Genomic DNA, 12,686 nt, shown 5'->3' on the forward strand with positions numbered 1-12,686 from the left:
ATGCCTCATCTATCGTATTGTTGACTTTCCGTTTCTCTGGCCTTATTCTAGTTTCTAAAAACACTAATTCTAATAAAACGTGACTTTATAATATGATGTTTTTCACTTGCTGCTCTCAAACATTACAGTGTCTGAGTCCAGGACTCCTTTGTGCATTAAAACATTCGAGGTGAAAATAATCTTTTAAAACAGATAATGAGGAAAAGGTCATTCGGACTCAGGCACTTGAAAGAAAGAAGACATAGTCTACAGTCAGACAAGCAGGCAGAGGGCAGAAGGCACCCCAGAGAAAGAACGGTGTGAACACCAGGACCACAACTAATGTGGCTCCATGGGTTGAAGTAGATGGATTGCATGGGATAGGATGGCATAATCCATCAATTGGGGTTGTTTGTGAAAGGATTTAATGCCAGGCTAATGAGTTTAAACTCACAGCATAGATAAAGCAGAACCAGGGAGTCTCCTGAAGTATGAAATGACATACTTAAAACAGCATCTCAGACAACATGGGGCCTGGAAATGACTTCACTGTCTTTCTACCCAAGAAACCTTTAGTCAACCCCCACGTTCAGCTCCTATGTCACCCTCTCTGAATATTCCCTGACTGACCTGCCTCGTCATCCCTTCCCTGGGCCCCCGGACCTCATTATTAAGTCCCTTCTCACAGTGGTTTATACTTATCCTTCCATGTGACCCCTTGTGTTCTCTAGACCTCTCTAAGGTTTGCACATCTTTCTGTGCCCAACATTGTCCAGAGTGTCTGACCCCCTGTAGGTGTGGGATACATGTGTTGTTTCAGTAGTCCTGGTGTAAGGACATAAGTTTGAGTGGCACTTGTGGGAACAGAAAGGAGGTGGGAGGTGTCAAAGAGATTGTGAAGGAAAACCTCTTAAAACTTAGGGGGGAAAGCAGAACAAGGAAAAAGGTTCTAAAGGTGATTTTCTGGGCAGCACTGATGAATTCTCGAGTAAGTACAGGTGAGGGGAGGGAGACCTCACCGTGATTTGAGCTGACAGTGGGACATCAAGTAGAAATATTTGGAAGGAGGTTGGAATGCCAGACTCACAAACCAGAAGTGCAGGCTAACCATATACATGGATCTTCTTATTTTTCAGAATGGACATCTATGTAATCCTCCAAGAATATATGGAAGGAGAAAAAAGGTAATGATTATATAACTTTCTACAAGTTTTCACCGCATAACTGATTTTACATATGTAGTATGTTCTTTGATGGTTTCTCAGTTGGATAATTATAATTATCAATTTTTTTGCATGTACCTTCAGAGTTACTACTTTGAACATTATGTTTTATGCAAGGTCTTCTTTGAATAGCAACCACTTGAGATGGAGAAGATAAGGTGGTATCAAAATAGATCTCATAGATAAGTTTTAGCTATAGGTGCAGATTTTGTAAGGCTGTCAAAGTTGTAAAAGCAATCATGATTATGGAATACATAAAAGCACTTCATAAAATCACAGGGTCATCTTCATCTCAAGCCTAGATTTTTTTAAATTAGGTTACTATTTTTTAACTATTGAAATCTGATGGAACAAAAGTTTGCTCACCATCATCCATGTCTATCTTGAGACATACATGAAACCATGCACCATTTCAGGAGATAAGCAACCAAAAGCATGTTTCTTTTCTGATCCTTTATATCCTCTTTCACCTTCCAACAAAATGTGCACTGAGATACACAGAATTCTTTTTCAAGAGGGAATTATTTGCTCTTCATGGAGATAGTGCTTTTGGAGAGGAAGTTTTTGGGAGGTACATGTGTATAGGAGGGTCTGACATGGAAATTTGTTTACTTTGATGCTGTCCCTTGGCTCCAGCAGAATTGCTGGGCAGACCTCATTTCTGTCTGTGAAACTGATTTCTCCCTCTATGAAAGAATGAATGCAATGGAGGCTACAAACAAATAATAATATGCAATGTAGATTCAGGACAAAGTGATGACATTTTCAAGATTGAGTATGAATGAGAACTTAAAGTAGAAGGGGAGGAAAGAAATACCATTTTTACATACATCAGGTAGAAGTGGCCATTCACGACATTGTCGGAATCCTAAGATAGATCACACATAGCTGGCCAATGAGACTCCCATCTTTCACTGGGGACGTGAGGTCCAAGCCTTTATATTGTCTGATTATCTGAATGGCTTAAATTGTCTGTCTTTTTATTCACTGAGTTTTCTAATTAGAAACTAGTATTAGACTTGTTTAGTGAGTACTTTAAAGACCAGCATCTATATCATTCCTCAAGTGTCAAACACTAGGGTCTACTCTCATTTATGAGTCAAACACTTTTCAGCAACAAGCTGCAGCTGCCTCTATATTCTGTGTCTCCTTGATGAAGAACAGAACAAATCTCAGGACCCATAACTACCTCTGTGGTTCTCTGTCTCTCAGAACCTCTCTTGCTAATGGAGCTTCTGGAAACGTCAGCGTCACTCTCAGCACCACATGACAGCTTACTGGCTCCTGAAGAGGGCCACTAATATCTTTTGATGACAGTATTTTGTGAAATAATATACTCCTCAACAACAATCGTTTATTGCATGCTACTGTTTGCCTAGAAGTTAGCATGTAATTTCTTTTCCTAAGTAAAACACTCATTTATTCACTTGCTCAACATAAAATTGTCGAGTACGTACTAAATGCTCAATGTCCATTAAAGAAGATTCAAACAATATTCTTGACCTCAAGGATTGTTTCAACTTCATTGTCCAATATGGAAGGATAACTAATGGGTAGGGCTGGAGGAATCTAGGCCACACAAAGAGGTGGGAGTGAATGGCCACCTCTCAGGTGATTGTCCTGTAGGTCACATTTGTCTGTAACCTCTCTACCCTGGGCTGGAGATAAAGGCCAAGGCTGCCTGAATACAGAAGGGAAAAACATCAAGTCATCCCATTGAATATGCACAAGCAACATAAGTCTAGTGTGTAGTAGTCAGTTACCTCTGAAATGTCACCTCGTTGACCTCTTGGGATTTGAATGGAGAGGAGAGGAGGGTGACCTTCTGGAAGAAGAGCTGCAACACTGGGATCCTTGAGCACATGTAATCTTGGAAGCTACACCCTAGAAGAGTTCAGAAGGTGGTGGAATTCTTCTCTGGCCTCTGTGGTTGCAGGAGGCTGTTGGTGATGAGTCCTCAGCTTGATTCTTTCAGAGCAGCCATTCTGCTGAGATGACACTTCCTAATAACATGCTCCTCAAGAACAACAGTTCATTGTGTGCTAATGTGTGCATACAGAAGAGTGCCTGAGGGCCTCTCAAAGTAGGGGAACCAGAGGAGTCCCCACAATTCCACCTGTGGAAACCAGGGCCAGACTCCCTACATGACTTCACAAAGGCTCACCTTAGGTCCGAGAAACAGGGAATGCAACTAGATTGGACCAAACAGTAGTACTTTGGCACTTTTAATTCTCCTATAAATATGTATTCCATAAAAATATGTATAAAATAATGGACAGACGTTGGACTGAATCCCTTAAAAAATGGCTATTTAAATAAGTGATGGATAGAAACATCACATTCAGCATTGTCACTCAATGTTTCTTTTTAGCCGAGAGTCGTGAAGTCTCATGACAAGACCTTGTTTGACCCTTATGTAAGTACCAACTCCCACCTGTAGCCCCAGAATAATCCAGGTCTTTTCCCTTGGTACATTATCTGTGTCATTGCTGCCTTTCCCTGAAGCATGGTCACTCTCAGTTGGAACATGTCGCTGTGTGTGATGAGCAGAGAACAACAGATGCATCACCTACTCCAGGTAGATGGTTCTGAAGTTGGGTGTCTCAGCATGAAAGCATCCTTTCCATTGTTCAGTGGAAACCTTCCTGTTTCCTTAGTAGTATGGGAGGCAGAGCTCTTGATATGGGGTTTCTAGAGATGGGTCTTGAAGTGGAAATAGGTAAGGCTGGCCTGTGGATTAGGGGTAAGGAGCAAATATGAGAGGAAATCAGCAGTTTAAAGAAGGCAGAAGGGAAGGAAAGGAAAATCCCAAACATCCACTCCATGGTGCAGGAAGCTATAAGATGGTTTCATACATCAGCCAGAAGAAACAGGCCAGGCCAAGCTGGCGAGTTCAAGGTGTAGACCCTGCCATGAGTCCTGCAGAGAAATGTACTCAGGGCAAGTGCATTCTTTATGGAGTCCATGGAGCCCATCCCACCTTCATTGTCTAACATGAGAGAATAACTAATGGGGTGGGTGGTGGTTCTAGGACACCCAGAGAAGCAGGCAGTGACATCCCTACCTCTCAGGTCATTATGCTTTGGATCACACTGGGTGCTTTGTCTATGGCCACTTGTCCCTGGACTGGAGGTAAAAGCTGAGGCAGTCATTGTTCCAGACTAGAAGGAAGTCAAGTCATTCTAATGATACCCAAGGTTCAGAAACCTTGACTGAGCAGCCTAACAATAGTGGTCAGCATCCATGGGTCTCATCTGTTATGAAAAAAAAGGAAAAACAGTTACAAGGCTTCATGCCAGGGCAAGCCAGGCCCATGTGAGGATGTGCCCAAGGATGTCCCTAATGAGCCATTCCACAAGTTTTCTTCTTGAAAGGGAGATCATGGGCAAGAGACATATTGCAGCTTAAAATTTCCTCATATATGTGACTTTTGTGTCTCTTCTTCTTATATTAAATTTATAAACGAAAGGAGTTTAAAGATTAAGGTGTAGTCCAATGCACCTAAGCTCATTGGCCCCAAAGATGATATTCTGACTGTTATGGTTTGTAACTCTAGTAGAAGGCCTTTTCTTTCTAATATGATGGTATTATGATTAGGGTCTCTACACCCTCGTAGCAGCAGACCTCACAGAAGCACTAGGGATGAGATGAGATATTTAAAGATTGTGATCTGCAACACTCGTGATCGATTGGAAATCTGGACGGAGAGAAGGCAGAATCCATGTTCACTTCCAGGCTCCTGGGTGAAGGGTGGTGGGTGCTTGGTGAGATGGAGAACTAAAAGGGAACCAGATTCCAGACAGGAACATAAGGAATATGGTTGGGGACAGGGTGGATTTTAGACTCAGTGAAAAACTTCTAACTGGAGATTATGGAAATTGTGGTATGGATGTTTAGGGACTCAGAAGGAGACCAGAGACACATGTTTCAAAGTCTAGGGATAAATATGTAGGCATGGTCATGGGAGTAGTGAAAGGAACAGGAGATGTAGGACAGAGCCCCAAGGAATTCCCACATTCTAAGTAATAAACTTTAAAGAAAGAAGCAGAGTTTTTTTTTTGGGGGGGGGGGCAGGGGGTAGATTCCAAGAGAGTAGGGTGTCAGAGAACAAAGCATAGTGTTTCTAGAAGGAAGAAGTGGAGTGACACTCCCTGCCACCTCCTCAATTCCTCACCACCCACCAGTGTCTCAACCACCCATCACTGGGTGGGCCAGTCCCCAAGTCTGTGCATTATTTTGTACCAATGTTGTCACAGGAGAATATGAATTCCTCTTTCTAACCCATTATGTAGACAACTTGTTTTCATCTAGGTATAGAGTTGTTACCTACGCATTGGGTGAAACATTTCCTCCACACACAGTTCTCCTCAAACAGCCCTCTTTCTGCTCAGATGGTCCCAGAATAGGAGCCAAATACCTCTGGACATTTCTCCATCACAGACACATGACCCTCATACATAGAAATTTTAGTATGTAGGGATTTACATGTTATTGCCACATAGATTATCACCCCCCCCAAAAAAAAATGGGATTTTTCTCACCCCTCACTGGGCTCATTCCTTGACCAGTTCCTATTTTTATTTCTAATTTTTACCATTCTTACTATATATTTTTTTGATTCCACAATACTTAGATGCACACACTGTCAAATTTTTTACTTCACTTAATTAAATTAAATCTGACTGAAGATCCCACATATTAAGATTGGTGGAAATTCTAGCATCAACCAATTTTGTGGGCTCCTCCATCTTCCGTATATAAAACAAAGTGCCAGGTCATCCATGGACCCAGTGGTTGCCATTACCGTAATTCCTGCCCATTCAGAGATGGCACTTCTACGCCTTACACGCCAAACTGAGTCATGAGGCATCTTTCCCAGGCTCCCAGAGCTGAAGAGTTTGGTCTTCCCTGACATTTACCTGGTCATCTGTGTCCTTGGTCTTTGCAACCCAAAGGTACTCTCACAGGCCCGGGGGCCCTCCAGGCACAGAATCCATAGTCCAGGAATTCCTTCCCGGGACCTTCAACTCATGGGGAACTTGTGGTTGAGAAAATGGGGTGCAGTGATATCTCAGTAAATCATTCTTTGGTGAGTTCATTTAGGTGATACAACATAGACAATCAGATAAGACATTGTATTTCTGAGCCAGATTTTTCCAGCAGAATAATAAATTTCTCAGATTATCTTTAGTTCATCCTTTTTGTTGCTAGCCAAATCTTGGTCTTCATAAGGAAAACTTTCCTGATCTAATACAGCCACTTCCTCCTGAGCTGCACTGCAGACCAGAATGTCTTCTTCTAAGATCTCTGCTCAATGTTGTTCCTTAATATTTTGAGGGGAGAAATTTACAAGTGTCCCATCAGTACAAGCAAAGTCTGTGTGTTCTAGAGTCCCAACGTGTCAACCTTTTTTGGAGTTTCAATGATCCTAGTGATGTTTACATTATCTCCCCTTCTAGCCAGAAAACTCAAATCACTGTGAGGTGTGCCGTAAAGGAGGAACACTGTTCTGCTGTGATACTTGTCCACAGTCCTTTCATGAGAAATGCCACTTACAACATATTGATCCTGACAGGTTAGTGAAACCCGGACCCCTCTTGTCCTTCCCTCTTGTGGTGCAGCTCTTCCCACCTTGCACACTCAGCCTGCAAAGTTTGTCTCCGGTTTTATGTGTCTTGATACAGAGGGAGAAGGGTCCTTAAGTATCAGGATCCAGAAATATGATCCAGAGCAATTTAACCATGCTGGCAGCAGTAGACTCGTGGGAGGTGAAAACTCCTCAAGTGTTTAGGTGGAACAGAGAGAAGTGTCACCACCACCTCCCCTGCTTGGTTCCCCGTGCCCTTGGATGGGCTGATGGCCTATGACACCTGCTTTGGGAACACCACAAAGTTGGCAAAGCTGGGGCTGTGAGGAGTCCTCAGAAGGCCATCCCCACAGTCTATCGAATCAGCAGACCCTGGGTGACAGGGTCTATGATAAAACTCATGAATTCTGAGGGTAAATCCACTACTGCATTTCCTTTGCTGTAAAATGTATCCTTGGTCAGAGGAGAGGGTACACAGGCTAACACAGAGATTGATAAGGCATCTGTAAGTGGTGGTGTGGGCAGAGGATGTCAACCAGGAATGTGTGCATCCCCGTGAGGACAGAGCATTGGCCTCCGTGATGGAATCTAACATAACCCAACGGCTCTCAGGTAGCTCCCAGGCAGTGGTGCCACCTCAGAGACTAGGCATAAACCTCTGTAGTCAGTCAGGCAATCTGCAGAGGGAGAAGACAGGTCCACTTTTTTGTTGAACCCACAAATAGTCCCCATTCCTGTACCATGGGTACTTTGTAACAGGCCTTTTTTTTTTTTTTCCAATTACAATGGACATGCAACATTATAGTATTAGTTTCAGATGTACAACTTAATCAGACATTTATATAATTTACCTGCTGACATCCCCAGTAAGTCTAGTACCCATCTGACACCACACATAATTATAACAATGTTCTTGACTATTTTCCATATGCTGTACATCCTCGTGACTATTTTTATAACTGTTTTCACATCCCCATGACTACTTTTATAACTCACAATCGGTACATCTTAATTTGTAACGGGCCTCTGAGAAAGGACTGGAGTGGCCCAGGAGAGAGGCTAAATGACATCTCTAAGATGAATTGTTGTATCCGCCTGATTGTCAAGAGCCTGGCAGCACAGAGCGCCTGGTAGAGAGGACGCTAGGGGCAAACAGAATACCTGACACTCTGTTGGTAGGTTTCCTTCCCAAGAAGTCTCTGCAGCACAGATTCTAGATATAGATAAGGCAATGCCAGAGGGGAGGACACCTGTGGCATGTTCTCTGTGCTTATTTAGAAAAATTGAGAGAACAGTGCTGATTTCCTGATTTTTCGTGTGGCCTGATTGTTTGTCAAAGCCCAAGTCTCCAGTCCTTACGGTACTTATTTCCAATACTCAACTGTGGCCAACAGGGCTCATTACCACACTCACTTAAGTTTTGAGGTGAATGAGACTCCATCACCCACCATGGCACCTAACTCAACAGACTACTAATGGGAGGGGTGTCTTTGGCAATTGAGCCCAAATGGGACTCTCATGCAGAGGGGCTTCCAAGAGTGAAGTTGGCCTCAAGGTGAAAACCAATAGTCCTTCTTGAACAGAGGACTTCAGCAGCTGTAGGAACGGTAGCTGCTTCATGGAGAACCTGCCTCTGCTCACTGTATATCCTGCCCTCAGGAGCCCATGGAGTTGCATCTTCTGCCAGATAAGGGCTATTCAGGAAAGGAACCCAGAAAATCAATCATGTCATCAGGAATCAGAGGTCCTGGAGAGGGAGATGCTGGATGAGGAGTATCTGGTGAGTTGCAATGTGAAGCTGAAGCCTCCTTCTTTCTGTTCAGTTGAGAGAAGAAGCACAGTCTTGCAGGAGCTGGGGGAATGGTGCCCAGTGGCAAGACGCTGTGCTTTGATCACATGACCTAGCACCAAAATGTATATCCAAAGGAAATCCTCATTCCGTGTTTGTTTCAGAATCCACAGGTTTGGGATTTGTGCGTTCTGTCTGGACAGGCATAACAGTTCATTCTCTCCAAGCTGCCTTTCACTTAAGATCTCTTCTGTCTTTTGCAGAAATGTGTGTTTCTCCTCTTGAAAGCCTATCGCTGTCCAGAAAGCTCCTTTTTTGCCTCAGAACCATATTATGTAAGTAACAACAACAAAGCCCCAAACTGGCATTTGTCAGATTTGTGATATGAATGCAATGGGTACAAGATGCCATTGGCATTGCCTTGTTGATGGATGTCTTAATCAGCTTAGTCAGCACTTAGCAGCTTGGGCTGCTATAATAAAGTATCGCAGACCAGGTGCCTTCAGCAACAGAAATTTTTTTCTCATGGTTCTAGAAGCTGAAAGTCCAAGATCTGGGTGCTAGCGTGGTCAGACTCTGGCGAGAGCCCTCTTCTAAATTGTAGGCTGACAACTTCATGGTGTGTCCTCACATGGTGGAAACAGGGAGCAAGCTCTCTGGGGTCCCCTTTAAAAGAGCACCAATCTTGCCCTGGCCGGTTTGGCTCAGCGGTTAGAGTGTCGACCTGCGGTCCTGAGAGACCCGGGTTCGGTTCCCGCTAAGGGCACGTACCTCGGTTGCAGTTTGTCCCCGGCCCTGGTCGGTCGTGTGGGTGGCAGCCACTCGATGTGTCCCTTTCACGTCGATGTTTCTCTCTCTCTCTGTGTTCCTCTCTCTCCCTCCCACTCTACCTGAACAAAAAAATGGGAAAATGTTCTCAGGTGAGGATAAAAAATAAAATAAAAAAATAAAAATAAAAGAGCACCAATCTTATTCCCGAGCACTGTACCCTCATGACCTAATTATCTCCCAAAGGCCCCACCTCCTAACACCATCACATTGGAGGTAAGGATTTCAACATATGAGTTTGAGGGCTGGGACATAAACAGCCAGTCCACAGTAGTGAGAGCCTATAGAAAGTAGACTTGGCCCTGGCCAATTTGGCTCAGCGGTTAGAGCGTCGGCCTGCGGTCCAGAGAGACCCGGGTTCGGTTCCCGCTAAGGGCACGTACTTCGGTTGCAGTTTGTCCCCGGCCCTGGTTGGTCGTGCAGGTGGCAGCCACTCGATGTGTCCCTTCACGTCGATGTTTCTCCCTCTCTCTCCCTTCCTCTCTCTCCCTCCCACTCTATCTGTACAAAAAATGGAAAAATATCCTCGGGTGAGGATAAAAAAAAAAGAAAGAAAGAAAGAAAGAAAGTAGACTTGGACCCCTGCTAATGGCCTGCCCTTTGGCACGTCCGTCCACAGAGTCAGCAGGTACCTCAGGTCCAGGAGAACTGCATGTGGTTAAACAAAATCAAGACAAAGCTGGCTTGGAAGATGTACCCCCAAGTGAAGGGGTTTGTGCGGGACATGCGCCTCATCTTTGAGAACCTCAGGGCATTTTGCAAGGTAGGTGGCCCCCGCTTCCCATTCTCTTTCCATTGTCACTTTGCCTTTCATCTTCTTGAGTAGGTCAGTGTTACAGCTCCCCCATCATGCTGCAAGCCCACCCAAGTAAAAATTCCGGAAGGGTTCTAAAACCCTCTGGTCTGCAGAGGGGAAAAGAATAACAAACCAGAGGTGTCACCGCAGACATTGCCCTAGGACCTCAGAGTCCGCTCGCTGTTAGAGATTTCCTCCCACAGAGAACAGTAGACTGCAGACCTAGTCGCTTCCACAGGGAACGGACGTGCTTTCTAAAGGCAGCCAGTGTTTCTCTCTTCTAAAGAAAGATACCAAATCAAATTTCTCAAGTTTCAAAATCTTGGATCTCTTAACATCCAAATTCCCTAGTGCCGTACCAAAAATGTAACAAGGATTGGCTCAAGGGGTGCGAGTGGAGGCAGAAGGGGGGCACCGTGAGTTTGCCGTAGACATTTTCAGACTATCATATTGTTCAAGTAACTTGTGCTCTGCGCAAAACTCAGTAACTTGAATTTTGTCAAATTAGATCAATCAATCCATTTCTGACGAAGAATTAGGCTGCTTCTCTGTGTCCCAGATAAAGAGAAACGCTCAAGCTCTCAGGGAACGTAAGCTGTTCTAAACTGGATAAAGTCTCGCTTAACATTTGGGGTAGCCTAAAATGAAGGTCTGGAATATCTGAAATGCATGTGGTTAAACAAAATCAAGATAAAGCTGGCTTGGAAGATGTACCCCCAAGTGAAGGGGTTTGGGAGTCTAAGCTCAAAGGCAATGGCTATTATTGTTTTTGTCTTTTTCAGGATCAGAAATTCATCAGGATGGGAATTCAACTAGAGGCCAACTTTGAGAATAATTTCAAAAACGTTTTTGCCATTCAGTAAATCAGCAAGAACAGTTCTCGGTCCAAACTCTTTTTTTTTTTTTTTTTTTTTTTTTTGTCCATTTCTCTCTCCCCCTTCAGAGAGCCTCGGCATAAGTGCACAGTCAAGCGCCCGAGGTGCCACTGACCATGGTGCCTGCCGATATGTTTTCTAAATAAAATTTAAAATTGCTTTGTCCAGTTCTCTTATTGAATAATTTGGAGTGAAATTTACAATAGAAAATATTGTGTCTTTCTGTGAAGGATCTTATTGTGGGTTTCCATCTGCTTGAATTATTTACTTTGTTCTTTTTTTCTTAACTCATCTTTATTGTTGAATGTATTGAAGATGTCCTCCCTTTTTTTTTCCCATTGACCCCCTCCTCTCCAATCTCACCCCCCTCCTGCCTTCCCCACACTATTGTCTGTGTCCATTGGTTATGCATATATGCATAGAAGGTCTTTGGTTTACCTCATCCCACCCGCCCTCCCCCCTTCCCTCTGAGCTTCATCAGTCTAACAACCAATTTGTTCTTCTTAATTCCTTCATCTTTTTCATGCATCTTTTTCCTCCCAACCCCCACCCATCTGGCAACCAACAAAAAGTTCTCTGTATCTAGAAGTCTGTTTCTGCTCTGCTTGCTCATTTTGTTTGTAGATTCAATTGTTGATAGCTATGTATTAATTGCCATTTTATTGTTCATATTTTTCTTCTTCTACTTCAAGAAGACCCTTCAACATTTCATATAATACTGGTTTGATGGTGATGAACTCCTTTAGCTTTTTCTTGTCTGGGAAACTCTTTATATGGCCATCGATTCTAAATGATAGCTCTGCAGGATAAAGTAATCTTGGTTGTAGGTCATTGGTTTTCATCACCTTGAATATCTCTTGCCACTCCTTTCTGGCCTGCAAAGTTTCTTTTGGGAAATCAGCTGACAGCTCCTTTGTAGGTAAGGACCTGCTTTTCTCTTGCTGCTTTTAAGATTCTTTCTTTGTATTTAACCTTTGATATTTTGATGATGATGTGTCTTGTTGTGGACCTCTTTGAGTTCATCTTGTTTGGGGCCCTCTGTGCTTCCTGGACTTTTTGTCTGTTTCCTTTACCAAGTTGGGGAAGTTTTCTGTCATTATTGTTTCAAATAGGTTTTCAATGTCTTGTTCTCTCTCTTCTCCTTCTGGCACCCTATGATGCGAATGTTGGCACCCTTGAAGTTGTCCCAGAGGTTCCTTATACTATCCTCATTTTGGGGGATTCTTTTTTTTTTTTTTTGCTGTTCTGATTGGGTGTTTTCTGCTTCCTTATATTCCAAATTGATGATTTGCTTCTTGGCTTTACCTACTCTACTATTGATTCCCTGTAAATTATACTTTATTTCAATTAGTGCATCCTTCATTTCTGACTGGTCCTTTTTTATGTTGTTGATGTTCTCAATAAGTTCCTTGAGAAACCTTATAACATTGTTTTGAACTCTGCATCTGATTGATTGTTTATCTCCGTTTTGTTTAATTCTTTTCCTGGAGTTTTGTTCTTTTCTTTTATTTGGGACATGTTTCTTTATTTCCTCATTTTGGCTGCTTCCCTGTGATTGTTTCTATGTATTAGGTAGAGTTGCTATGTCTCCTAGCCTTCGTAGGGTGGC

At 43.2% G+C, this 12,686-nt stretch overlaps 2 protein-coding genes across 11 annotated transcripts in view; one reads left to right on the forward strand and one right to left on the reverse strand.

Annotated features, from left to right (window-relative positions):
- SP100 (SP100 nuclear antigen) overlaps window positions 1-12,686 on the forward strand; it is a 101,640-nt gene that overhangs the window by 81,320 nt on the left and 7,634 nt on the right. For 7 of the 10 annotated variants that reach the window (XM_036254197.1, XM_036254195.1, XM_036254194.1 and 4 more), the window contains 7 exons: window positions 1,116-1,163; window positions 3,574-3,618; window positions 6,662-6,777; window positions 8,449-8,569; window positions 8,842-8,913; window positions 10,026-10,169; window positions 10,985-11,090. In XM_036254197.1, coding sequence (XP_036110090.1) covers window positions 1,116-1,163; window positions 3,574-3,618; window positions 6,662-6,777; window positions 8,449-8,569; window positions 8,842-8,913; window positions 10,026-10,169; window positions 10,985-11,065 — 627 coding nt within the window. In that variant the 3' untranslated portion in view covers window positions 11,066-11,090. Of the gene's footprint in view, window positions 1-1,115; window positions 1,164-3,573; window positions 3,619-6,661; window positions 6,778-8,448; window positions 8,570-8,841; window positions 8,914-10,025; window positions 10,170-10,984; window positions 11,091-12,686 lie in introns of those variants that run through there. The other 3 variants (XM_036254196.1, XM_036254201.1, XR_004958658.1) reach the window with 3 other exon arrangements.
- Window positions 1-12,686, reverse strand: part of LOC118625333 (nuclear body protein SP140-like protein) — a 48,647-nt gene that overhangs the window by 9,019 nt on the left and 26,942 nt on the right. The window lies entirely within an intron of this gene.

Source organism: Molossus molossus, unplaced genomic scaffold, assembly GCF_014108415.1.
Source record: "Molossus molossus isolate mMolMol1 unplaced genomic scaffold, mMolMol1.p scaffold_m16_p_11, whole genome shotgun sequence".
In the NCBI taxonomy this organism is placed as follows: Eukaryota; Metazoa; Chordata; class Mammalia; order Chiroptera; family Molossidae; genus Molossus; species Molossus molossus.